The sequence below is a fragment of the Photinus pyralis genome, unplaced genomic scaffold (assembly GCF_008802855.1).
Source record: "Photinus pyralis isolate 1611_PpyrPB1 unplaced genomic scaffold, Ppyr1.3 Ppyr1.4_LG4, whole genome shotgun sequence".
NCBI classification, from domain to species: Eukaryota; Metazoa; Arthropoda; class Insecta; order Coleoptera; family Lampyridae; genus Photinus; species Photinus pyralis.
In genome coordinates, this window is record NW_022170511.1 from 14513257 (window position 1) to 14539496 (window position 26240).

Here is a 26240-nt window from a genome sequence, read left to right on the forward strand (position 1 = left end):
TCTGATTTATGTAGACTATTCAAGAATGTATGGTAAAAGAAGCAGAGATGACTGCAAAAAAGGAGAAATTGCAAGCCGAAAAGGTAAAACTGTTGGCTAGCCTGCGCGAGGCCACTGTTGAATTACAAGAACAAAAGGAACACTTGCAGACAGAATTGGTCGACCTTAAAAAGGAAGTGGACGAAACTAAGTCCGCTGTATGTTTAGCTACTGAGATGTGAAACATCATAATAACGTATTATATTTCAGTTTAGTTTGGCGGAATCAGAATTAAATATATTTGTTAGTACAGAAGCAAACGAAAAAAATAAACTTGAACACATTCAGAATGTGTATGCCAACATTAAAGAAAACATAAACTCTAGAAGTAGAGAAATTGCGGATTTGAAGAAAAGAATTCCGGCAAACAAAGAAAAATTGACGGAAGCCAGAAATAATCTTAAAGAAGCGAAGGCCCAAGAAGCCGAATTTATAGATCAAATCAGAACTCGCCGTACCTCTTTGGCCGAAGTTAAATCTTCTATGCAAGCAACCAGGTCTCGAGGAAGAGTTTTAGACTCATTAATGAAGGAGAAAAGAGAGGGAAGGTGTCCAGGTTTATTCGGCCGTTTGGTAATATTTTTTTTTTTAATTGCGATTATTAATATAAATCGATTAGGGAGACTTGGGGGCCATCAATCAGAAATACGATGTGGCGATTTCAACAGCGTGCGGTCCACTAGATAATATTGTAGTGGACACTGTTACTACAGCACAATGGTGTATTGAATTTTTAAAAAGGAATGATGTGGGCCGTGCTACATTTATTGCTTTGGAGAAACAAGAACATTTGAGAGGCCGTGCAGAGTCATCAATTGTTACGTGCGTAGGCATGTTTGTGTACTTATATATTGAATTTTCATTTTAGACCTGAGAACGTTCCACGGCTGTTTGATTTGGTTAAAATTGCAGATGATAGGATAAAACCTGCATTTTACTATGCCTTACGAGACACTCTGGTGGCAAATGATTTAGATCAAGCATCTCGTATTGCATATGGTAAACAAAGGTATCGAGTTGTAACCTTAACGGGACAACTAATTGAAACAACTGGAACAATGAGTGGAGGAGGTAAAACTGTATCTCGCGGGCGGATGGGACAATCGGTTGCTGTTTCTACAACCGATCCCAAAGATGTGCAGCGTATGGAAGAAACTTTACAAAACATGGAGGAAAGAATTCGAATTCTACGTCAAGAACAAGAAAATTGTGAAGCCATAATTAACACTTTGGAACCAGAAGTAAAGCAAATGGAAACTGATGTGCATAAGTTCACAATTGAACTTGAGGTAATCTCGCCGTTATACAAATGCAAATTAACCTTGGTTCGTTTCAGTCATCGAAACAGCAGGAGCCATTAATTGCCGAGCAGTTAGAAACACAAAAAGCAAAGAGTAAATCGACAAAGGCCGATACAGGGACAGTAAAAAAACTTACTCAAATTGTCAATCAGAAGAAGCAGCTTTATGATCGAGCAACTGAGGCTGCTAATGAAATACAGGTCCAAGTAGACCGTTTAACGCACGAAATTAAGGAAAAAACTGTGGGAAAAATGAAAGCAATGGATAAAAATTTAAAGGATGTACAGAATACAATTGATAAGTGCAAATCTGAAATAACACGTAGAAATGTAGCGACGAAGACAGCGCAAAGGTGAACAATTGCTATTTTGTTGATTTTTTAAAATTTCGATTCTCATTTGATTTTAGGAACTTTAAGAAAAGTACCGAAAAAATTGCTACTATGGAGCAGGATATAGTCGATATGGAAAATAAATTGAGAAGTATGAAGGCACAAAGAGAAGAAATCGAGAGAGATGCAAAAGAGTTACTTCAGAGTATTGAAAATATTACTACCGAATTAGGTGATGCAGAAGAACAGTGTGCAGGTAAAATTATAACTGTCATTTATTTTGCAATGTTTCATTCATTGGAGAATGGCAATAATTGTGTTTGGTTACTTGGATAACTTTAGAAAAAAGTAAGGTTTTTTATAACTCGATCTTGAAGATTCAAAAAAGTATTATTGAATCCTATTGGTATTTAAGGTTTTACTCATACAGTTCGAATACACGTAATTTCTTCCTCGCAAAAAAATAAGTGTGCTGGCGGGCTCCCGTCCTGATCAGGATCACTCAGTTATTAGCTTGTTTAACAGCCGGGATTTGCTCGTCATGAAATGATAACTTCTAGTCCAAGATCCCAGGGCTCCCAGACCGTACTTATTTTCTGATGGACGAAATATGTACAATAGAGTTGTATTAGTGTGTACAATGATGGCCAATTGTGAGATACCAGGTGTTACAGATACATGCGCTTGAGTGTGAGCGAGATAGCTACGTATAGCGTGCTTTCGATATTTAAAGTGTCTGGCAATGGATACTGCCGATAGTAGGTACCTTTCAGTATTAATTTCTAATTGTTTACAATATTCCCTACAACATACATAAGACTCAGCCTGTAAGTAAAGTGGGTACAATTTGTTTGTACCTGTAGCACCTGGTACCTGGGAATTGGCCGTCAGCCCAAGCTAGGGGGTATGCTATATGTTCATTGTACGCACTAATACTACTCTATTGTACAGGGTGAGTCAACGATTGCACGGAGTAACTTAATGCCTTGAAGATAAGATTTTTCGATCGAGTGCTTTTGTATTATGATATATATTCTCCACATTTTAAAAATATTTGGAATTATACAGGGTGCGCCCACAAAGCGCCCAAATGGTACATTTTTTTAAATAGAACCCCCTGTATTTGAATTCTACGTGTAATTGTACATCTTTTTTATTATATGATTAATATCCGAAAAGCTAGTAGTTTTAAAGATAATTCGATTTTTAAGAAAAATTGAGCATTTGCGTCAGTATATCGTCAAAATATTTACTTAAATTTTGATTCCAGATTTTATATCTTTTATCCTGGGTTAAGTAAACCTCAAATAAATACATCTACTATAAAAAAATTACAGGGTGTTTTTTTCTAGATCCAAAGTTACAAAACTTCATATAAAAAAATCTCACTTTTTTTAAATGGAACACCCTGTATATTTTTCTGTCATCATTTAGCTCCTCCAAAAACCTCCAACTGTTGATAATAATGTCCTATACCTATATCTGATAGTTTTCGAAACATCTTTTTTTTTTTTTTAATGAAATTAAGACGCTTCAACTACGTGGTCATTAGCGCCGTGTGATACATGTTGACACAGTATGTTATATTTCTAGTTTCGTTAGTTTGATAAATCTAATTATGTTTGCTATATTGTTTTCCTGGTTTTTACACTCTAATCCGCTCTAATCTTAAATAAGTTAAAAAAATTTACATAATAGTGAGGTGGCCATGCAAAAAAAGGCAATTTTATCTGCCTGGTTCAAAGCTAAAATCATATTTATTAATTCATTTTTCTAATTATTCATTTAAGTCTATAAAAACTGGAGAATAAATTTGATAGTAAAAACATAAACAAATATCTTGGTTTTTCTACTTTTTATATTTTCTGAAATAAGTTCTAATTTATATAATAACGAGGTGAATATGAAAAAAAATGAAACTAATATCATCTAACTGACTGGATGACATTAGGAGTTACATTAAATTTGCTTTGTAGTCAAATGTTTTTACTTATTCTCCAGTTTTTGGACTTAAAATAAATTGTTTGAAAAATAAATTAATCGATATGATTTTCGTTTTGGACGAGATAGATAAAAATTGCCTTTTTTTGCATGGCCACCTCACTATTATGTAAATTTTTTTAACTTATTTAAGATTAGAATGTAAAAACGAGGAAAAAAAATGATGTTTCGAAAACTATCAGAGATAGGTATAAGACACTATTACCAAAAGTTGAAGGTTTTTGGAGGAGATAAATGATGACAGAAAAATATACAGGGCGTTCCATTTAAAAAAAGTTCGATTTTTTAATATGAAGTTTTGCAACTTTGGACCTACCAAAAAAAACACCCTGTAAGCTATATTTTAATGTTTCATAGTAGATGTATTTATTTGACTTTTACTTAACACAGGATAAAAGATATAAAACCTGGAATCAAAATTTAAGTAATAATTTTGACAATATATACTGACGTTTGCAAATGCGCAATTTTTCTTAAAAATCGAATTATCTTTAAAACTACTAGCTTTTCGAATATTAACCATATAATAAAAAAGACGTACAATTACACATAGAATTCAAAAATGCATTCAAATACAGGGGGTTCTATTTTGAAAAATGTACCATTTGGGCGCCCTACTTTGTGGGCGCACCCTGTATAATTCCAAATACTTTTAAAATGTGGAGAATATTCAACCATATCATAATACAAAAGCACTCACAACCAACTTATACTTTAACGATATACAAAAGATTAATTTTCAGTTCAACGAAATACAGATTTTTACATTTATTAAGGATCCTCAGATCCTTTATAGTTTTGTATTGTCGTCCGTCCGTCCGTCCGTCCGTGTGCGCTCTAACTCTTTTTAAAAGTGGCCGATTGAGTTGAAATTTGGTGTACGGGTTCTTTGGACATTAAGGACGGACGCTATTGATTTTCAGGAAGCTGGTTCAATAGGAACAAAAGTTATAGGACTTCGAGTGAATCGGGAACAGGAAAAACTACGGGCTCAATATAATAGAAATCAACATATTTCATTCCCTAGGTCATGTATCGGGTTGGGACTTCCGCTAGATTATTCCCTATGACTCTTAGATGTGTAATACTTTAATATAACTCTTCTCTGTGGTATAGGTCGAAAGTTTTAGAGCAAAATGTAGCAAAAATTACACTTTATACATGAATTTAGAGTTTTAAAAGGTTTCAAACGCATTATCTTGATGCAGCAAGAGTACATCACGTGCACATTTGATAACCGCATGTGTGTGATTCAAAAATGTTAAATTATTGCCATATGGGTTTTGATCAAAATAATCAAAATCGTTATTTATGCACCAAGATCGTCGAGAAAAAGACTAGGGGCATTATCTCAATGCTCAAGACATAAATTTGATGCATTTCTGGCGACCACATGGATTTTGATCAAAACATGTCAAAATCGTTATTTATGCACCAACATCGTTGGGAAAAAGACTAAGAGCATCATCTCAATGACCAAAACATGAATTTGATCTATTTTTGGCGACCACATGAATTTTGATCAAAACATGTCAAAATCGTTATTTATGCACCAAGAACGTTGGGAAAAAGACCAAGAGCATTATCTCAATGATCAAAACATGAATTTGATCTATTTTTGGCGACCACATGGATTTTGATCAAAACAAGATTAAGAGCATTATCTCAATGGCCAAGACATGAATTTGATGTATTTTGTAACATTAAAATAAATTATCGTTAAAAGTTATTGTAATACTGAGGATCCTTCGATATTTCGTTGTATCGGTTTATTCTTAAGGATTTTATTTCTTGGGAAGGAAATAAAATAATTTACGTAACCATTTTTGAATACCAAAAACAAGATATTCAAGGGTTATTGTACCGTGTGTCCTATTTTGGTTGAGACTGCGGTGTCTCTGTTTGCTGTTTTTAATGATAGCCTTGGGGTTTTAGCCACCTTGTGCCACTTTTCTGTGAACTTTAATGCCACAAACAGAATCAATCAGCTGCGTTTGTTTCCGGAATACAGGGTGAAAATGAAAAATTTGACTTTTGGCATGTTATCATATCTTACTACCCATAGAAAAAAGCAAAATTTGGACCACCGTTTCGGAGATTTGACCTATTGTCGGTATTTTTTAAATTCAACACCCTATACACCGTGTCCAAGATAAGGATGTCTATCATGGGGATCTCCAAAACCATAGAAGATACGAAGATGGTCAATTAGAGAAAAGATGCGCAATTGAAGATGTATTATCATGCTCTAAATAGAACCAGAAATTCCGATTACCTCCGATACCCCAGAAAAACCTAAAGTTGCCAATTTCGTTATTATTTTTTTCTGATGTTATTTGAACATATACAAAAAATAAAAAAAAAACAATTTCTCAATGTCACTTTTTGAGCTCTACAAGACAAGAAAAATAAAAACTAATAAAAAGAATGAAAATGAATTTTTCTGGCATATCTTTGGAAGTAATTGGAATTTTCTGAATTTCTTTTAAGTAATTACTCTTTAATTGCGCAACTTTTCCCTAATTTGACCATCTTCGTATCTTCTCTGCCTCTATGGTTTCCCGTTTCCGAGATCCCCATGGTAGACCTTATCTTGGACACAGTGCATATCTTAACGTCAATTGCTGTAGCAATTGCATTCGTTTTCCTTCTCGCTTATTAGCATAGATAGAGAGTTGGTTAATGGACAAAAATGATCCTGGAATCCTAAAGAAAATCAAGAAACAAAATTTGCCCCCTATATAAAGTTTTCTAAATATGACGAAAAATAACATAATTGACGTTTTTGATTTTTGGCTTTAAAATCGTTATTTGGGGAGATATTTATAAACTAAGTTAGATTCAGGTTGTTAATTGATATTGCTTTTGTTAAATGTCACTCAAAATGTTTTTTTTTTAATTTTGACCTTATTTTGATTTTTTTATAAACCTGTTATACATTTTTGAAATCAGGATTTTTTTCTCATTTCCATTATCTAAAAGAACAGAAATCGTTATCTAAAGAAAGTCTTTTTAGATTTTAATTCTCTCCCCGAATAACTATTTTAAACCCTAAAATCGGGAATGTAAATTATGTTATTTTTTGCCATATTTAGGAAACTTTAGAGAGGGTGTAAATTTTGTTTGATTTTATTTAGGCATAACTTTAGGATCATTTTTGTCCGTTTAACCACATCTAAGTATGCTAATAAACGAGATTTCTGTACCTTACCCGAAATTGGATACAACCTGTATATTAAATGATATTTTTCAAAATTTTGAAATGGCATGTTTCTACCGTCAGCCATTTTTATTGATTGGTACTGGCTGCCATGCAATAAAAACAAAATCTTCATGAATCTATGCCCTAACTATTTAAAAGCCGTAAAAAATAAGGTTTTTATTTTTGGTTCATGGATAAAAGTAAAAAAATTGTGATACATCAATGTAATCAGGAAAGATAATGCAAAAAATTGACGTTAAAATAATACAGTGTGTTGCATTTAAAAAATACGAACTTTGGATCAAATCTCAGAAAGGATGGGAATAAAAAATTTTTTTACTATTCAACTGGATTGTACGTAAAAATATCTAGAATGGTCAATTTTACCCTTTTTCCATCTTACATGGACAGTAAGATACGATAACCCAAAAAGTCAAACTTTTCGTTTTCACTCTGTATCTCAGAAACAAATGTAGCTACATTCATTCTGTTTGTGGTATTAAAAGTTTCACAAAAAAGTGGAGAAAACCGCAAGTCTCTATCTTTAAACACAACTGAGAAGTATTTACACTTTTGATGGAACTGTACTCAGCCCTGTCCTGGCGAATCATGGGGTGGTGAGTGGCCATTTAGGTATCACAGTCGCAATGGAGCCATGGACTGTAGAACAACGTGTGTTTACCTACGATTCGCAAGCTAAAAATAATGACTCAGTGGATGCATGATTTTTGCTGTCACATCAACGTTGGCTGTTCGTGTACCACCTAATGTTTTTTCATCATAATTTTGTTCGTGGTTCGAAAACTTCTAACCCATTTCATAATTGTTGGCCAATGTTTAAACTTTAAATCATTGCGAAAATCACGCTCACAATTATACAGGGCTGGTCATAGAGACGTGGCACGCCAATATTGCATTTTTTAAATATAATTCTTGTCTCAATTAGTCAATTTTACATTGTACATTATGCCTCTCACAAATTTGCTTAAAATTGAGAGAAGAATTGAATTATAGAATAATATATAGGATGTTTCATTTAAAAAAATGGAATTTTGGTGACCAACCCTGTATAATTAAAATTATTACTGTCTAGTAGGCATTTAAGAACCCTAAAATTTTCTTATAAAACTTTTTTCGATATTTTGTATATTTTCTCCAATAATCAACAGTTTCCACACTTATCAGCGACCTTGTATACATTCTGAATAAACTCGTAACATAAACTTAGGTAGCTACACACCTTGAAGAAATTGTTGTACAGTGGAGGAAAAAAAGGAATATTAACAAAAGCTTATCCATAAAATTTCAAGTCAGTATATTTAAATGAAATTTTGACTAAAACCATCAGATAATTTTGTGCGCATAAGCAAAGCAAAATTTGCTTCTAATAAAGTAGCATTAGTTCCTGAATGTAGAAGACTGGCAAAAGTGTGATAGGTGTGTGATTTCTATATTTTTCCGAAATACAGATTTAAAGAAAGCCGTTTCCGACCTTGCAAAAGAGGAGAACAAAATAAAATCGGACAAAATCGAAGTTGATCAGAAGTGCAAAACGTACAACGCACAGATTAATGAGCATAAGGGACAGATTCACGGTTATAGGTCGAAGGTGAGTTAGTGCTAAATTATGATTGTTGCGCAATGTTTTGCTTTGCAGTTGGCTCATTTGAAGCTTCAAGAGATACCCGACCAAGCCACAGAGGAATTGAAGGAGTTTACGCAAGATGAGCTAAAAGAGAAAAACATTGGGAATATACAGCGACAATTGACATTCCAAGAGAATCAAATTAAAAGTGCAAAACCTAATCTAAACGCAATAACAGTAATTTCAACTACTGATCCTATTGAAGTATTTTATCTGTTTTTAATTGTAGGAGTATCGAAAGAAACAAATGATATTTATTGAAAGATCAAAAGAATTAGATGAACTTTCTCAAAAGAAGGCTAAAGTTAAAGAGGCGTTAGATAATGTTAGACAGAAAAGGAAGGAGGAGTTTGCAACCGGATATAATATTATTCGATTAAAATTGAAGGAGATGTATCAAATGATTACTTTAGGAGGAGACGCCGATTTTGAATATGTTGATACATTTGATCCATTTACGGAAGGTATTCAATTCAAGTGAGTAGTCACTTATTGTCTGGTGTGGTAGGGTAGTTGCTGCCTTAAACGCCCTACTGGTTTTACTGGTTATTTTTATGGAGTATTGGGGTTTGGAGTTCTTTTTTACAGAGCTGCTAACTTTTTTGAATATGTGTGTCTACACAATGGCATTTTGGATGCTTGTATTTTTTATTTTTAAGGACTCGGTGTTATAAATATGATCACCTTATAGCTTTGGCCCCGCCCACTTGAAACTGATTTCAGTAATATAAATACATTAGTTACTGTAAATATGTCATTTTAGTGTACGTCCACCGAAGAAATCGTGGAAAAATATATCAAATTTATCCGGCGGCGAAAAGACGTTATCTTCATTGGCATTAGTATTCGCTTTGCATTATTATAAACCGTCTCCCTTATACGTGATGGACGAAATTGATGCAGCTCTGGATTTTAAGAATGTTTCCATTGTGGCAAATTATATTAAAGTAAGTAATAGAATCATGTAAATGAAATTACATTTCTCAATTACTAGGAACGAACAAAAAATGCGCAATTTGTTATCATCTCCCTAAGATCCAATATGTTTGAGCTGTCCGATCATCTAATTGGTATATACAAAACCTTTAACTGCACTAAGTCAATTACTATTAATCCAAGAGTGTATGATAAACCGAAGCAAACCGCCATGATTCCAGAACCACAGCAAAATGGTAATGATGATATAATCGAAACACCACAAGGAGTTGCTTCCGAAGACAAGGAAGTTGAAAATGAACCAAATGAAATTGAAATCAATGGGTCACAAATGGAAGTTGATGAATAATTTATTATCGAATTTTAATAATGTAAAGATTTTTATATTTTTCTAATAGAACAGTGTTAATTACTTCTAGGAAAAGTTTTTCTTTCTTAGCACTGATAAAGAATGTAGTGGTTCATTTTTTCTGCAAAGGAGTGTTTTAATCATGTCTAAACGTTGTAGGTATGTGTTTAGTTTATTACGACTATCTTCCATGGTCATTGACATTTGTGAATATTCTGTAATTCTTACAAATTTTGTTTGAAATGTGGTTAGGATTCAGATAGTGATTTGGTCATTTTGAAGTTAGCTTCATACTCTCTGTATTTATGCATCTATCTGTTAAGGAGGATGTGATAGGTACTCTTCCGTATCATAAATTGAGCCATAAGAAAAGCTAATCTTCTATTGAGAGACCAGGATAGACATTAGTTGTTTGACTGACTTTCCAATTGCAGAGGAGTTTGCAAAATCGGAAAGGGCATATCCCAAAACCTATTCAAAGACGTGCCACCAATCTTTGTAACTCTTATGGTTGCTGAGAAAAAAATTAAAGAAGAAATGCAAATTTCACCACTTTTAGAGGGTGGTTCCTAAACGAAACACAGTGTACTCTTGGTTTATTTGGAAAAAGTGCACCCTATTTTTTGTTCATACTTAACACCCTGTATAGTCGCATGATAGGTGTCCTGTGATTATATAGAAAATCCTATTTTTGAACATGATCCATCATTCCTCTAAATGGGATTAAGTGATATCAAAGATTAAGAAAATTGGATTTCAAAGCCTTCCCCATACATTTACAAATGTATAGGGAAGGCTTTGAGATCCGATTTTCTTAACTTTTGACAAGAAATCTTATATAAAATAACTTTTCTTATCTACTTAGTCATATACAGGGTGTTCCTTAAAGGCATGCTAATATTTTAAGGACGCCATATTGGGGCCAAATTCCGAGTGAATAAAAGTCAATTTTTTCAGGTTTTTATTATAATGACTGTTTTTCATATAAAGACGGAAAATTGGAAAAATAAAACCCGCATCTTTTTCAATAATCTGCGATGCCATGGAATTTTCTAAAACAAAAAGATATTCAGTTATCAATTTACAGCAGTTCGAAATGGATTTTATGATAGACTTGGTTACTGTCTTGCAGTTAATGGCGACTTATTCGAACATTTATTGTAAATTGTTATATTAGGAAACCGTTTTTAGTAATTTGGTCTTTCTTTATGTTGAATTCGCTGTTTTAAATATAATACTTTTTGATATAAATTGATTTGTTTTATAGCAGACATTCCATGGCATGACGGATATTGGCGTAGTTTTTTTATTATAAAATTCCATGGCATTACAGATTATTAAAAAGATGGGAGTTTTATTTTTCAAATTTTCCGTCTTTATTATGCAAAAATTACGGTTGATTGACGTAAAAAAAATTTTTCTACAAAAAACCTTAATACATTTTTGCTCTAAAATAATTTGGGGAGCCAATAATCGCATGCTATTTTACATTGAAATTCCTATGATGCGTTACGCAACTCACCACCCTGTATACAGTGTCCCCCCGGATGGACTGAACAAGAGGTTGGAGGATACCACATTGAATAAAATAAAATGTTCCTCTTAAGCTCTAAGGTGTCTTTTTTAACCTGATTTGCTTATCAGGTTGCCATGGAAGATACAATGATAGTCTGATTTAATCAAAAACATGCAACTTAGAAAAATTTCCGCTGTAGATTTTGCGTTTTTTGTAATTTTCTCAGCTGCTAAAAGGAACATCTAGATTTTTATTTCAGAATAGGTGGTTTTGAATCAAGCAAAAATTTTTATAAAGAATGACATTTTTGCGTAAAGTTAAAATTAAAATTTTTTTCCCTCTTGTTGAGTCCATCCGGGGACACACTGTGTGTATACATTCGTATACTGTGCCAGTACGGCGGCAAATGTTTCTGGCTACTGACGTCACGCGGGGTAGTCTCGCGCACAGATACCTACGTTTTCTTGCTTCGCGCCGACCCTTGATTTTAAAGTGCTTACAGCGGACGTAAATATTAATATTTCACCCAATTTTTTCTGATCGTTTTTTTAATAACAAAATCTCGATTTCAGTTAAAATAAAAAATGTCGAACCTGCCCATTGACGTTTGTTAATTTATAGGTTGACAGTCTCATCGGACAACTTTGAACAGACTCGTGAAACTCACATACTCAGGCGATGCCCTTGGCCATATTTTATCTGCAATTAGTAGTCCATGTATTTACTGCACTGCATGGTCTAAGAGATAGATGCATAAAAATAGCTTGTAGCAAAAAAATAAATACACATGATTATGTTACTACATCCACTACTCACCCCAAGTAATATTAGTGATGTTTTCGACCTCCTCCTCACTTCCAGTGGCATGCGATTAATGGACGCCACTTTTATTATTTTTCATTTTTGTTAATAATAGTGTACCGGGTGACCCAATAAGACTGTTCCTCGGCCATATCTCGAGAACCGTTCGTCATATGTAATAGTAATAGTAATATATTTCGTTGACCCATTCAATAATTACAATTGTTTGGGCGCGTCAGATAGATATGAAAAATTTAAAAAATATTGTAACAAAAAAATGTATAAAACAACACAGTAACACAATAAGAACAAACAATTTACATCGAACATGAAGTAGTAAGCATGTATTCCTCTATGCTATCATAACATTTGTCTAGTAGATATTTCTTTAGTGAGTCTTTGAATTTATTGAACGACAGTTGTTTCAGGGTATTACTTAGATTGTTATATAACAAGACATTTAAAGAATTTTTTTCCGATACACATAGCCTTAACTTAAAGGGCAGTAACAAATTATGATGTCTAGTATTATATTGATGACTACTCCTGTCTGACACTTTACTGTGAGCATTTATTCGGCGATGTATTTCAATTAGAATATAGTATAGATATAGGCAGGGTACTGGCATAATTTTATAAGATTTAAAGTAACCTCTACAATGATCTCTCGAACCAATATTGACTAGGATTCTAAGCGCTTTCTTTTGAAGTCTAAAAACTCTTATAGCCTGAGACGCATTGCCCCATACAGTTATTCCATAGCTGATTTTCGAGTGAAAAAATGCAAAATAACAATTTAAGAGGACAGATTTGTCAACAGATGTTCTGAGCTTAACTAATAAATAAATACTTGAAGATAACGTGTTACAAAGTAAATCAATATGCGGTTCCCAATTCAATTCATTGTCAATGACTATACCGAGTAATTTGACATGGTTTCTGTTGTGTACCGACTTTTGACTAGTAAATGTTATGATTTGAGTTTTATTGGGATTGTGTTTTAGTTGATTGGAGTCAAGCCAGTTCTGCACTTCTGTAGCGGCTATATCAATCGACTTACTCAGATCGCATGGGTTTGTAGATTTGCAAATGATGGTTGTATCATCCGCAAATTGGACGCATTTCCCTATATTAACCGCATTCGGTAGGTCAGGTCGTTAACGTAAACCAGGAACAGAAGTGGACCTAGGGCTGATCCTTGTGGTACGCCAAACAAGATTGGTTCTATGTCCGACATTTGATTATTAAATGAAACACATTGCAAGCGATTACTGAGGTAACATCTAAAAAGTGCCAAATGACTTAGGGGTAAAAAAAATTATTGGGTAAATCGGTCATGAAGAATCACTGGAAAATATTTTCAAGTTCCAAAAATGACCACCAACAGAGGGCGTAACTGGCATCTTACATTTTTAAATTGCATTTTCTATAAATTTTGCATAATAAACTAAAAAAATTGTTTTCCGATTTTTAAAGAGAACCAGTTTATCTATCATTTTCGTAAAAACAAAAACTCAGTTATTTCAAAAACAAAGATGGTGTGGAGCGTTTAATTTGTTTTTGCAATAATCTGCTTTAACTTCTTAATCGTTTGACCAAAGAGTAACCATAATGTTTGACCGATTTTAACAAATTTGGTATGGTTGAAAAGAACATTCCTTGGGTAATGAGAATCAACCAACATATAGTTAATTTAGTTGAATCCTTCTCCGCCAGGGGGCTAGTTTTGACACTATGGTACAAAATCTTAAAAAAAATCAAATGGAATGATATGACTTTTTCTTTATAAAAAAGTAGGGAAATAACATCCAAAGAGGCCAGTGAAAACCGATTTTCAAAATCTCGTTCCTAACCTTAAATATTGGGAAAATGAGATTAATTAATTAATTAATAAAAATGCTTAACTTAATTTACTTTTTACGTATTTCCGGTATTTGTCTATGGCGCGAAAGAAAAGCACCCTACACTTTTAGGTATGCCTTAGAAAATTAAACAAATGAAACAGGATGCATTATAAAATAATAACAGCCGTAATTTGTAAATTAATCTGCTGTGTCTACATTCAGAAAGTGTAGTTTTTTGAATTTGTAATCTTTTGTAAAATGCCGATTTCTAACCAAGAAGCCTTTAATATTTTTTTTTACGAAAATGATAGATAAAAAGGTTCTCTTTAAAAATGCGAAAAAAGAATGTTTAGTTTATTATGCGAAATTTAAAGAAAATGCAATTTTAAAATTTAAGATGGCAGTTACGCCCTCTGGTGGTAATATTTAGAACTTGAAAATATTTTCCAGCGATTCTTCATAACCGATTTACCCAATAAATTTTTGACCTTGAAGTCATACGACGAACGGTTCTCGAGATATGGGCGAGGAACAGTCTTATTGGGTCACCCGGTACCTACTCACAACAGCAATCTTTTCTGCCCGTCCATGCGTCCGTTTGTATACCTATATGATATCTCGCGAATGGTTTCAGATTTTTCAATTCTGTTTTTAGTAATGGGTAGATAATGATCAAGAGACTAATTCATTTTGGTCATTTGCACTTTCTGTGATTCTGTCCGTCCGTCTCTGTGTGCATGATAACTCCGTTCCCTTTGCTATATTTGTTACAAGTTTATTTATAAGTCTACAAATACTGCTTTTGCTTTACAACCGTAGTGCACTTACTTCCCAGGTTGTAGGCTAACTTCACACTACATTAACAGGGAAATAAAATTAACCCGGGTAACGTTTGAAAATGGCCACCGGCGCCGGTGTGGCTATTCCTCCAAAAAGCTAATCAGATCCCACTTACATTTGAATGACGAGGCAAACCTTTTACTTTTGTTTTTGCAAATCGTGTGCAAATGCTGGAAGTGTTTTTATTGCATTTGAACGTGTGGGTGTCCGTATTTTAATTCGATAAATATAGTGCATTAATTCACCATGTTAACGACAGCCGAGACGGATGTTCAACTACCGCTGTCATCTTTAAATATTCCTCCTTTCGAAATATTCGATGAAAAATAGAAAGACTTTCGGGTATACCACGCGCATTTAGAAAATTATCTTAGGCTGAGGGAAGTTTACGGGGATAAAGAAAAATCCAAACAAGGTCCCCTTGGCGATCTATTGGAGCTGTTTACTATGAAGTCCTTAAGGCATTATTTACTCTTAGTGCAACGGCCTGACCTGTCTAATGAAGAGTTAGTAACGAGAAAAGCATTTATCGCCGGAGAAGTATATGCTAGTGTCGCAGCATTTTTCTCTATCGACCGTGCAAGGGGCAAACCAAAAAATTGCTGAATACGTAGCAGATCTACAGAAAGGTCTCAAATCCTGCCAATTTCTAATGAAGTGCGAATGCGACAGAGCACAATTTATAAGAGATATAAGAGATACCTACTTAGATTACAGAGCACTTAAAGGGGCAGTATACCCAAATTTCATGTTTTCGACTAAAGATAGATTAAAAATATCTAAGAGTAACGGTGAAAACCGCAAGTCGCTACGCCGTTTCGTTATTAAATGGCAAGGTGTCGAATGTAAAAAACGGTCGTTGTGACGTCATCCCGACAAATGGGTCGGTGACGCGCTATAGCAATATATGGATTCTATGACGTTTGACGTGTTAATTTGAGACTGGTACTCAGTGATCTGCATTATTTTCAAAAATGCTTAACTTTGTGTTTTCCGCTGCAACAATAATTTGAAAAATGCCAATGTTACATTGCATATTTTCCCCGAGAAAAGAAGGAGCAGTGTCAAAACAACGTCTGGAAAAGTAGAAAAAGCCGCTGAATCATAACATAGTCACGTCGTTTGCAGTGTCCACTTTAAAGATAATAATTTTTTTAGAAGATACAAGAAGGAAAGGACCCTGTGCCTCAGCATAAAGTTTTGAGAAGGCTGACAATACTGCAATCCCTTCTTTACATCTCACAGGCAACAAAGGTCCTAATAAAGCTATTAAACGTCAGTCAACTCATTATTATCTAAGAAAGTAAGATTGTGTCTGATTGCTTATTGTGGGTAAACGATCAATTTCGTAGTGGAGAAACCAGTTCAACATCAAACATATGCCACAATCAAACAGAAGAACTGAATCAAATGGAACCAATAACACTGAAAGCATAGGTATCCAATGTGAGCTGGGTACAGAAATTTAACAAATATATGAGGATATATGTTCGGATGATACTTCAGTAAGGTTTTCTTGTTTTTTTTTCAAAGGAAATCGAAATAGAATATGAAAGAACTGACGCGTTCGGACTGCTTGGACCCGTGCCACCGCACCCACGATGTCGGGATGACGTCACATGTTCTGTCTTTCAAACTTTCATCGTTAATAATTTGAAAACTACTCATCGTAGAAAACTCCGGTTTGAAATTTTGTTCTTAGATTTTCTTCTACAATTTTTTTTATTTTGGGTATACTACCCCTTTAATATACTAATCTAAGAATACCCAATACCAATATTGTTCAAAAAGCGATCGCGCTTGAGGCAGCCAGAGCAGATAGCCGCAGCGTCAAGGTCAATGCACCACCTTCATCGAGTGCAACCAATTCAGCACCGAATACCTCCATCAATGTAATGGCACCGGCGTCGACATCCAAATCACAGCTTAAAGTAAGCTGTGTCCAAATATCAAAGTGAGCCAAGAGCAGGCCGAGGCATTCCTAACGGTCATGAATCTCGAGATTCTTCGACCAATTTCAGTAATAAATGAAGCCGGAGTAGTACACGAATAGTCCGGGAGCCAGCTGACATTTGAGGGTCGTTATAGTAAGAAAGCTGGAAATTTTTTTTGGCGTCTATTTAGATGCACTGATTAACGAAATAAACGTCAGCTGGCTAGATAGCGGTGGGGGTAGCCGTAGCAGCCACCCACGCATGTATAATAAAAATAAACTTAAAATCATAGTAAGAAAGATGAATCTTTGTAGGATCGTTTATTAGCCTATGTATAAATGAAAAAAAATAGTCAGCTGACTGCACCGCGGTGGATTATACGTCAGCTGATTGGATAAACATGTAAAAAAAAACGTTAGATAAAATTAAAGTAAGAAAGCTGAATTTTGGTGAAATAATAGTTTACTACATCAGTTTTGAGAAAAAAATACTCCGCTGCAATTTCCATGGTGGGAAAGTCATCAGCTGGTTCACGAAAGATGATATGCGCCCGTATTTTGTGGCCGTCAGCTGATGACTTTTCCACCGCGGAAACTCCAGCGGACTATTTTTTTTATAAAAGTGATATAGTAAACTATTGTTGTAACAAATTATAACTTTGTTAATTTGATTCTTTCTTTTTTAGAGCGAGTTGGATGCTGCATTTATGAAAATTAGCTTGATATCGATTGAAATTTCTTTTTTATTATACCTGAATCACAATCTCCGTTTTAAACACTCAAATGCGTGCGAAAAAGGGCCTTTAAAACACACGTGCTTTAAAGTTGCTAAGAAACGATACTTCAAGTATGACTTTTGAAACTGTCATCTGGATGAAATAAAAAATCCTCTTAGGTCGCTTTCTGTAAATGCAGAACATTTCTTTGGCTTTTGTACTTATCTTTTGGTTGAAGCTTTCACAAACGCGCGTAATTTAGGGTATGCTTCCAAATCTGTTCCACTTTTTAATCGCAGCATTGCTTTAAAGTTTTGAATGAATACACCAAAATATAGAAGGGATTTTACACCTACTAACGTTTGTTTAGATTTTACAACAATCGATTTAATGGCCGGTGTATTATCTTTTTCAACGGAAATCGTTTAATTCACAAAGACGATGATTTTTGTAAGCAAACGTCAAGTGACATCTCCACGGCAATCGTGAAATTACGAATACCCAGCCCACTTAATTAGACATGTATTCGAGTATAACGTCAATATGACTTCATTGAATTTCCTATTTTTAAATTATACTGCAGGTATAATAAAAAATACTATAAGATACACGTGTATAATTGGTCTTTAAAGCACTTGCAACGTTAAAGGCACTCCGCTTTGCGTCGTGCCCTTAAACTCGTTGCGCGTGCTTTAAAGACTTGATTATACACTTGTATCTTAATATACTATTTTAGCGCATTTTTGCAAAAATTTTTGAAAAAATTTTTTTTGGTAAAAAGTAGCTTTTAATCTCACTTTGGCTGGCTGGCTGGCTGGCAGTAAATGCGCGCCCGTAGAAAAACGCTTGTAAAAAGACAAGGAGTGTACATGTAACTATCGGGGCCGTGTAATTAAGAACGTTAGGGATGGGGCTACAAGATTTGGAGTCGACGACATCTGGACGCCATCCCCGAGCGTATTATACTAACCTGGAGATTTTTCAGTTTTTATCTATCTTCTTCTACAGTTTTTCTCCGATTGTTTTCAAATTGGTGTCGTCGGGAAGATCTTGTCAACGCGCACAACTCCTGCGTGGCGGAATTTTGTTTTTTTTTCCTAGGGGCGAAATAAACCACCTTTTGCGCGGCGCGCTTCGAGGGGTAGTCGACTTTGGGCGCCCAAAAGTTTCTTACAGCGCGAATCGCGGTCTCTCTTTCTCGTGTCACTAATAGAAGGTCGAGCTATGTGAAGTACCCAAAAGTTGAATACGATTTTATGCCGGGATTTTAGCGAAATCTACCAAAATGTGAATTACGAATGAACGGGACGTCGGAACTGTGTATCGACAAAGGGAATGTGGTAACCCCCGACGAGATCTTACTGATGGTGGAGTCGAAACTTCAAATCCGAATTGTTGCGGGTGATCAGAAGTGGGTGTCGACAAAGGGAATATGGTAACCCCCAAAGGATTTTAATGATGGTGGAGTCAAAACTTCAAACGCGAATTGCGAGTGCACGGTAAGTGAGAAAATGGTACCGACAAAGTGAACGTCGGTAATTATTTAATGTATTTATATTGAGTTGATTTTTTTTGGGGACGTTTTTTTATGCGTTTTAAAATAAATTTACAAAAAATATAAACAGATAATTTTGTTAAATATGATGATTGATGCTGTTTAATGGACTGTATAATAGGTGCTGGAAAGCACTGCTAACGTTGCGTTGGATGAAGGAAAACCACACCAATACGAACTATAAACAAAGGTGTATTTTCTTCTCATACAAATAATAATATAACTAAAAATCGATTACAATTAATGCTTGTAAATGTGCGAGTTCAATCGCATTTTAGAATATGTACGTTCTTGGTTTGGTTGCTAAACTCGTACTCTTCGCGAAGTTGTATTGCCGCTAAAACTCCAACAGTCGTAGATAACTCGACCATAGGCGGCGGGGGAAAAGCAGCCACAAAACGTCTAAGGAAACCAAACATTGGCCCCCACCTTGAAAGGTAACACTTTCAAAATACATGTTTATGAAAACACTATTAACTTAGGTCTTCAAACTACACTGCCACATAATCAGTTTATTGGTAACGGACAAATCTTGGCGAATGAACGTTTAATGGGGCCCTTTCGGGTGTTGATAGTGGCAACTCTCGAGATTCCATCTCGGCCTGGGTGTAAGCTGTCGATTCTTCCCAAAAGCTATTTGCACGGAGGCAAGTTGTCTTCCTTTATGACAACTAGATCGCCAACCTTTAAAATCTCGTAATTACTCCTCCACTTCACACGTTGCTGTAGTTCAGACACGTATTCGAGGGACCATCTTGCCCAAAAATGTTGCTGAAGCCTCTGGACTTGCTGAAAGTGGGAGAGACGGTTTTCTGGAAGCTGCATGAATTCTAGTTCAGGCACTGCAGTTAAGGGCCGTCCGATCAAAAAGTGTGACGGCGTCAAAGGTATATAGTCTGAGGGGTCATTAGATAATGGAGTCAATGGACGCGAATTTAAGACCGCCTCTATTTGAACTAATAAGGTGTAAAATCGCTCAAAGGTTAATAAAGCATTACCTGCAACACGCTTAAGGTGAAGCTTAGTAGATTTTATACCGGCTTCCCATAAACCGCCGAAATGTGGTGAATGAGCAGGAATAAAGGACCAAGAAATACCCTCATTATTGATAGATTCAGTCAAAGTATTATTATGTTCTAATAAAAAGTGACCAAGTTGTTTTAGCTCATGGTTAGCTCCGATAAAGTTGCTCCCGTTATCGGAGTAGATCTGATTAGGTTTACCGCGACGCGATACGAAGCGCTTAAACGCCGCCAAAAAGGCTTCTGTAGTAAGGTCTGAAACTAACTCGAGATGTATGGCTCGAGTGACAAAGCAAACAAATAGGCACATATAGGCCTTTGTGACCTTAAATCCGCGACCCTGTCTATCCCTAACTGAAAATGGCCCAGCATAATCTACGCCTGTGGTAAAGAATGGTGGGGCTGGATTGACTCTTTGTCTTGGCAAGTTCCCCATTATAGGAAAAATAGGAGTGGGATTGGCCCTAAAGCAATCCACACAGTCATGGCAAACCTTTCTTGCTAAATTACGACCTGAAACAGGCCAAAAATATTCACGAATTGAAGAAAGTAAAAGTTGCGGTCCAGGATGTAGCAATAGTTTATGCCATTTATGAAATAGCAATCTAGTGAGTGGATGTTTGCATGACAAAATGATCGGATGTCTTTTGTGAAATTGAAACTTTGAGTTCACGAGCCTGCCACCAACTCTAAGCAGACCTTGATCATCCAAGAAAGGGTGTAATTTTAATAATTTGCTATGTTTATTTACGAATTTATTTCGGCTTAAGGAACGAATTTCATCCGAAAAGCAATTATGCTGAGAGATTTTGATGAGAACATCAGCCGAATATTTTATTTCGCGTGCTTCAAGTGGTCCAACTTTGCGCTCGCCCAAGCCCTTCTAGTCCAGTTAAATAAGAAAAAATAAAAACATTAATCGGTAAAGATCTGAAATTTTGGTACACATGTTCATTAGTGTTCCCCATTGGACATACTAAAAGTCCCCGTCAAAATCTGTTGCGCTCGAGGCGCCATTCTGAAAAAAAGGAGCACTTTTTCAGTTTCTTGCCTATATATCGGCAACAATTATTGATACGGAAAAATAGTTCAGATAAAAATATAGTTTATTAAATTGCCCATAAAAAAGCATATTAACATTTTTCTGTATGCCCAATACTTTAGCTATAATCCGACATCGAATAGGGAATCAAAAGTATCCTGAGCTCTCGAAACAGTCGCGCAGAATCATTAAAAATTCATTGAAAATTCTACCAGTATTTCTTATATATGCGAAGTCGTCGCACTCAAGCTTGGTATGAGACACGTTTAGTAAGGTTTCTCATAAAACTCTCTCTCAATAGAACTTTCATCTTCAATGTGAGCACCGAGTGTCCGAACAGGGTCAAGGTCATTCTGAAGGTCTGATAACGATGTCGGTTTTAATATCTCTCACTAGCAGGCACGTTATACTTATGCAGATAAGGGCGTTCTTCAGCTTCAGAAATCATTTCGTTGCTCCAACACTTTTACACATTTTCGCTTACCTTTTTGAAAAAAACATGATGTATCATCAAACATTATGTCATTGGTAGAATGCTTTATCGCACGACGATTCTGTTCATTTTTTGGCTCTATTACAGCTATCGATGTAGTCATAAAAAAGACGGCCTCCTATAATATTACGATACGGGGCCTAAACGCGTTCTGACGTATTCAACGTGAGATTACAGCTAAAGTACTGGAGATACAAAAAAAATGTAAATACTCTTTTTTATAGGGAATTTAGTAAACTAGATTTTTCATGTAAACTATTTCTTCGTGTCAGTAATAATTGCCGAGACATGGGCAAAAAACTGGAAAAGTGTACCGTTTTTCCAAGATGGCGTCTCGAGCGCAACAGATTTTGACAGGGACTTTTAATATGTTCAATAGAAAGTCCCAATAAATGTGTATACCAAAATTCAGATCTTTACCAATTAATGTTTTTATTTGTCCAAAATTGCGCTAATTTGACTGGACTATTCAGACAATTTTGTTTAAATCGAAAGCAGTAAGCTGATGTTACGCGCTCTAACTTACATAAACTAGAATATTTCGAAAAATCAATAACGCAATCGATCGTAGTAGCAGCATTTGTTTGCACTATTTTGCGCACTTCAGGCAAGCTTTCTTGCGAAATCCCTTTTGTAGGCCAAAACTGTTCATTTAGCTTTAGCCACGCAGGGCCTAGCCAATAGGTGTTAAGAGCTAACAAATCACATGGATTAACGCCACGAGAAACGTAATCAGCGGGGTTGTCCTGCGTTGGAACATGTCTCCATTCAGTGACGTCCGCGTGCTCCTGGATTGCTACAATACGATTAGCCACAAATACTTGCAGTGAGTTAGGGTTCATACGTAACCAACCTAATACGATCGTAGAATCGCACCAACAGACGACTCTGTTAATAAAAACCTTTAAAGACGATTTTACCTTGTTTACTAATCTTGAGAGTAACAACGCAGCCATAAGTTCCAACCTAGGAATGGTTTGCGTTTTAAGAGGTGCGACCCTTGATTTTGCGCATACAAGTCTAACTAAAGTATCGCCCTCAGCGTTTTCCGATTTAATATAGACACAAGCGCCATAGGCATAGGCCGAGGCGTCCGAAAATCCGTGCATTTCAACTAGTATAGGATTTGTACAGATTACTCTACGGCCTATTTCAAGGCTATTTAAAGAACTTAACTGATCTCGGAATAATAACCATCTTGAATGTAAACTATATGATAAGGAATTATCCCACTCTAACCTTTCTAACCATATGTCACGTAAAATAATTTTTGCTAGAACTATGGTCGCACTTAATAGACCTAACGGGTCGAATAATTGTGATATCTCCGAGAGAACAACGCGTTTAGTGATATTTTTCCGGGAACCATCACTTATTTTATAGAACAGACAGTCCCTTTGGCCATTCCAAAACAATCCCAAAGTTTTTGTGTTCTCGTTCACGCCTAAATCAATTGAGTCAGCCTTATCGTTAGTATGTATACCTTCTAGAACCTTGTTGCTATTGGATACCCACTTACGCAAATAAAATCCAGCTTTACCGAGTGTCAACGCTATGCTATTTCCAATTTCAACCGTCTTTTCTACGGTCTCGGAACCCGTCAGAAGATCGTCTACGTAGAAATCTTCCTTTATTGCTCGAGCAACTTCGGGAAATTCCGCCTCACATTCGATTCCTAACTGAAAGAGACATCTTATCGCTAAAAACGCTGCCGATTTGGTACCATAAGTAACGGTCTGCAATTCATAAGTGCCTATTTCGTCGGTTTTGTTGTTGCGCCACAAAATACGTTGTAAGGTCCTTTGGGTTTCATTTATTTTGCACATGCGATACATCTTCTCCACATCAGCGGCAATGACATAATTGTGCTGTCTATAACGAATCAAAATACTGAAAAGATCTGACTGAATGGTAGGGCCTGTCATCTGCAAATCATTAAAGGAAATTCCAGACGTACTAGGACACGAAGCATCAAATACAACGCGAAGTTTGGTTGTTAGAGTACTTTCCTTTAAGACGCCGTGGTGAGGCAAATAATAAGAAATTGCGCTGTTTTGTTTATTGTCAACCTTAAGCATATGTCCCAACCTCTCATATTCGCTCATGAACTTGCAATATTCTGTCTTAAAGGAGTCGTCACGATCAAACCTTCGTTCCAAGGATAAGAACCTTTTGTGCGCTGTATCAAAGGAGTCCCCTAACCTATCTGGATCTTCTACTAGAGGGATTGTTACAATAAACTTATTGTCACTGTCGCGTTTGAATGTTTTACGAAAATGATCTTCACAGGCCCTTTCCTCATTTGACATAAGCTTGGTGCGTGGGAACTCCTCAATTTCCCAAAAACGCGTGAGCTGCTCGTCAACGTCAATATTTTTAGCGAGCTGGCATCGTACCCTTTGATGCGATCCGCCTCCCATGCGACCCGAAATAATCCAACCTAATTTTGTTTTTTGTGCAAACGGGCCCTCTGCACCCAACCTTATTTGACCTACACATATTAGATCCCAAAAATAATCGGCCCCTATTAACATATCTACATTCCCTGCTGAATCAAATTTGGGATCAGCTAAAGTTATGTTGGGAGGAATGTTTAACTTGCTTCTGTTAATTCTGAAATTAGGCAAATTACTCGTTATATGAGGAACTATTAAACAAGAAATCTCAAAGGAGAAATCATTAACCTTAGATTTAATGCGTGCAACACATTTGCTTTTACACTCTGACTCGGAATCGCTAAATCCGCAAATTTTAATATTGATTGAGCTTTCTGATAACTGTAATTTTCTCGAAAGCTGCTGGGTGAGAAAACTACTTTGAGAACCGGCATCAAGTAAGGCACGCGCAGTACATGGCTTGTTGTGTTTGTCAAGAATGTCAACTAACACCGTAGCTAATAATACTTGATTGGTTGATATGTTTAAGGAGGACAAGTTTACACGCTCCCGGTGCATATCTTCAATGTTTTCGATTTGGTTGCTTCCAGACGCGTTTGCGTTGCTGTCAGGCTTCGAGTTGAAATGTAGAAGCGTATTATGTTTCGCCCTGCACGTTTTACAAGGGCCTGAAAAACACCGTTTTACCATGTGTCCCGACCTTAGACAATTTAAACACAAATGTCTTTTCTTCACTTCTATCGAACGTTCTTCCGGACTTAATTTTAAAAACTCTGGACAGTTTTGCACATAGTGTCCTTGTTTACAAAATGAGCAAATAGGCTTTACGCTCGAATTCTCTGTAACAAAGGATTTAATTTTTTTATTTCGTTTATTTGCATCCGAGCCCTCAACAGCGACAGCTTTATTTTGTTCAATGGATTCAAGAAGACAAGCTCGCTCTTTCAAAAAAGAAGATAAATTGTCTAAAGTAGGTACCGTGTAGGACACCTTTATTTGTTCCCACTTGCGAAGTGTGACATCATCCAACTTACCACTTATCATATAAATAACAAGGGTATCCCAAGTCTCTACAGGTTCATTTAGGGTTTTGAGCGCTCGCAAATGCTTGGCAACACTATCAACCAACTTACGCAAACCACTGGAAGATTCTACTTGTAGTTTTTCAACATTGAACAAAGCCTTTACATGATTCTGAATTAACATTTTACTATTATTAAATCTATCACAAATCAAAGCCCACGCAGTTTCATAATTTATTGCCGATAGTTCTAAGCTTGCGATAATTTCAAGCACGCTAGGACCGAGATACGATTTGAGATAATGAAATTTCTGTACGCTCGATAAGTTTATGTTTTGATGTATTAACGATTCATAAGTATCCCGAAATTCAAGCCACCTTTCGTACTCTCCATCGTAGGTAGAGATTTCAATAATCGGTAGCTTTACCCCGTAAGCCTTTTTCGTCTCGTTACTAACTATAGTACTATTAGAGACATCGCTCTTTATATTTTGTACCAAAAAACGTTTGGCTTTGGCCTCTATTCCGTAATAGGCGGCCTCAAAGATTTCGCGTTCGAGATATTGTGCCTCTGGGTCGTCGCTAATTAATTCTATCTGTCCCTGTATACCATCGAATTCGTCCAACACGCCTTGAAAACGATCTACGCGTTGCTTAAGCTCGATAAAAACAACTTGATCTTCAATTAAAAATTGTGGAAAAATAGACACCAAGTTATCCACATACTTTTGAAAATTTGTTAACTTTGCTTTGACTGAACCCCTCTTTTTGATAAGCCTTTCATGCTCCATGCTAATATTTTAATATTTATCTCAAACAAATACTACTAAGTTTAAACCAATAATACGCGTTGCAAGTATGTTTGAAATAATTCGAGAAAATGCGACACAATTTGATAACTTGATAACAATACTTTGTAATTCAAATACCAACGGCCAAAATAAACGCATGCAAGGAGCCAAAACAAAGGATATAAAATAGATCGGACGCACCTGCGATATCGATGATTTCCAGTATCGTTTTTTACTTCGGCAGCTGATAACTTCGTCTCGAATTTCACCAGGTTCAATCACGATTGCGTCCGGTTCGAAGGTCCAATGTTAAATATGATGATTGATGCTGTTTAATGGACTGTATAATAGGTGCTGGAAAGCACTGCTAACGTTGCGTTGGATGAAGGAAAACCACACCAATACGAACTATAAACAAAGGTGTATTTTCTTCTCATACAAATAATAATATAACTAAAAATCGATT

The 26240-nt window shown here is 35.8% G+C and overlaps 2 protein-coding genes across 2 annotated transcripts; one reads left to right on the forward strand and one right to left on the reverse strand.

The window, feature by feature from the left end:
* The first annotated feature begins 14 nt into the window (after positions 1-14).
* Positions 15-9869, forward strand: LOC116169500 (structural maintenance of chromosomes protein 4-like). Its single transcript, XM_031485608.1, has 11 exons — positions 15-197; positions 250-612; positions 659-861; positions 908-1328; positions 1376-1692; positions 1749-1927; positions 8344-8483; positions 8532-8696; positions 8749-8996; positions 9283-9466; positions 9514-9869. The coding sequence occupies exons 1-11, from the start codon at positions 30-32 to the stop codon at positions 9802-9804; spliced, it is 2679 nt and encodes an 892-aa protein (XP_031341468.1). The 5' UTR covers positions 15-29; the 3' UTR covers positions 9805-9869.
* Positions 9870-19642: 9773 nt separating this feature from the next.
* LOC116168083 lies at positions 19643-25774 on the reverse strand. Its single transcript, XM_031483738.1, has 3 exons — positions 24997-25774; positions 22093-24630; positions 19643-20007 (listed from the first exon to the last, which is right to left on the reverse strand). The coding sequence occupies exons 1-3, from the start codon at positions 25772-25774 to the stop codon at positions 19643-19645; spliced, it is 3681 nt and encodes a 1226-aa protein (XP_031339598.1).
* Positions 25775-26240: the final 466 nt, after the last annotated feature.

Bases quoted from the DNA above. Each gene is read 5' to 3' on its own strand.
- LOC116169500 (XM_031485608.1), top strand. From the start codon at position 30: ATGGTAAAAGAAGCAGAGATGACTGCAAAAAAGGAGAAATTGCAAGCC. The intron at 862-907 runs GTGCGTAGGCAT...TTTTCATTTTAG, and splicing joins GCAGAGTCATCAATTGTTAC to ACCTGAGAACGTTCCACGGC. The intron at 1,329-1,375 runs GTAATCTCGCCG...GGTTCGTTTCAG, and splicing joins AGTTCACAATTGAACTTGAG to TCATCGAAACAGCAGGAGCC.
- LOC116168083 (XM_031483738.1), bottom strand. From the start codon at position 25,774: ATGGAGCATGAAAGGCTTATCAAAAAGAGGGGTTCAGTCAAAGCAAAG. The intron at 24,631-24,996 runs GTAAGTTGGATG...GGTGTTTTTCAG, and splicing joins TGTTATTTATATGATAAGTG to GCCCTTGTAAAACGTGCAGG. The intron at 20,008-22,092 runs GTAAGTTAGAGC...AGCGTGTTGCAG, and splicing joins TTCGAAATATTCTAGTTTAT to GTAATGCTTTATTAACCTTT.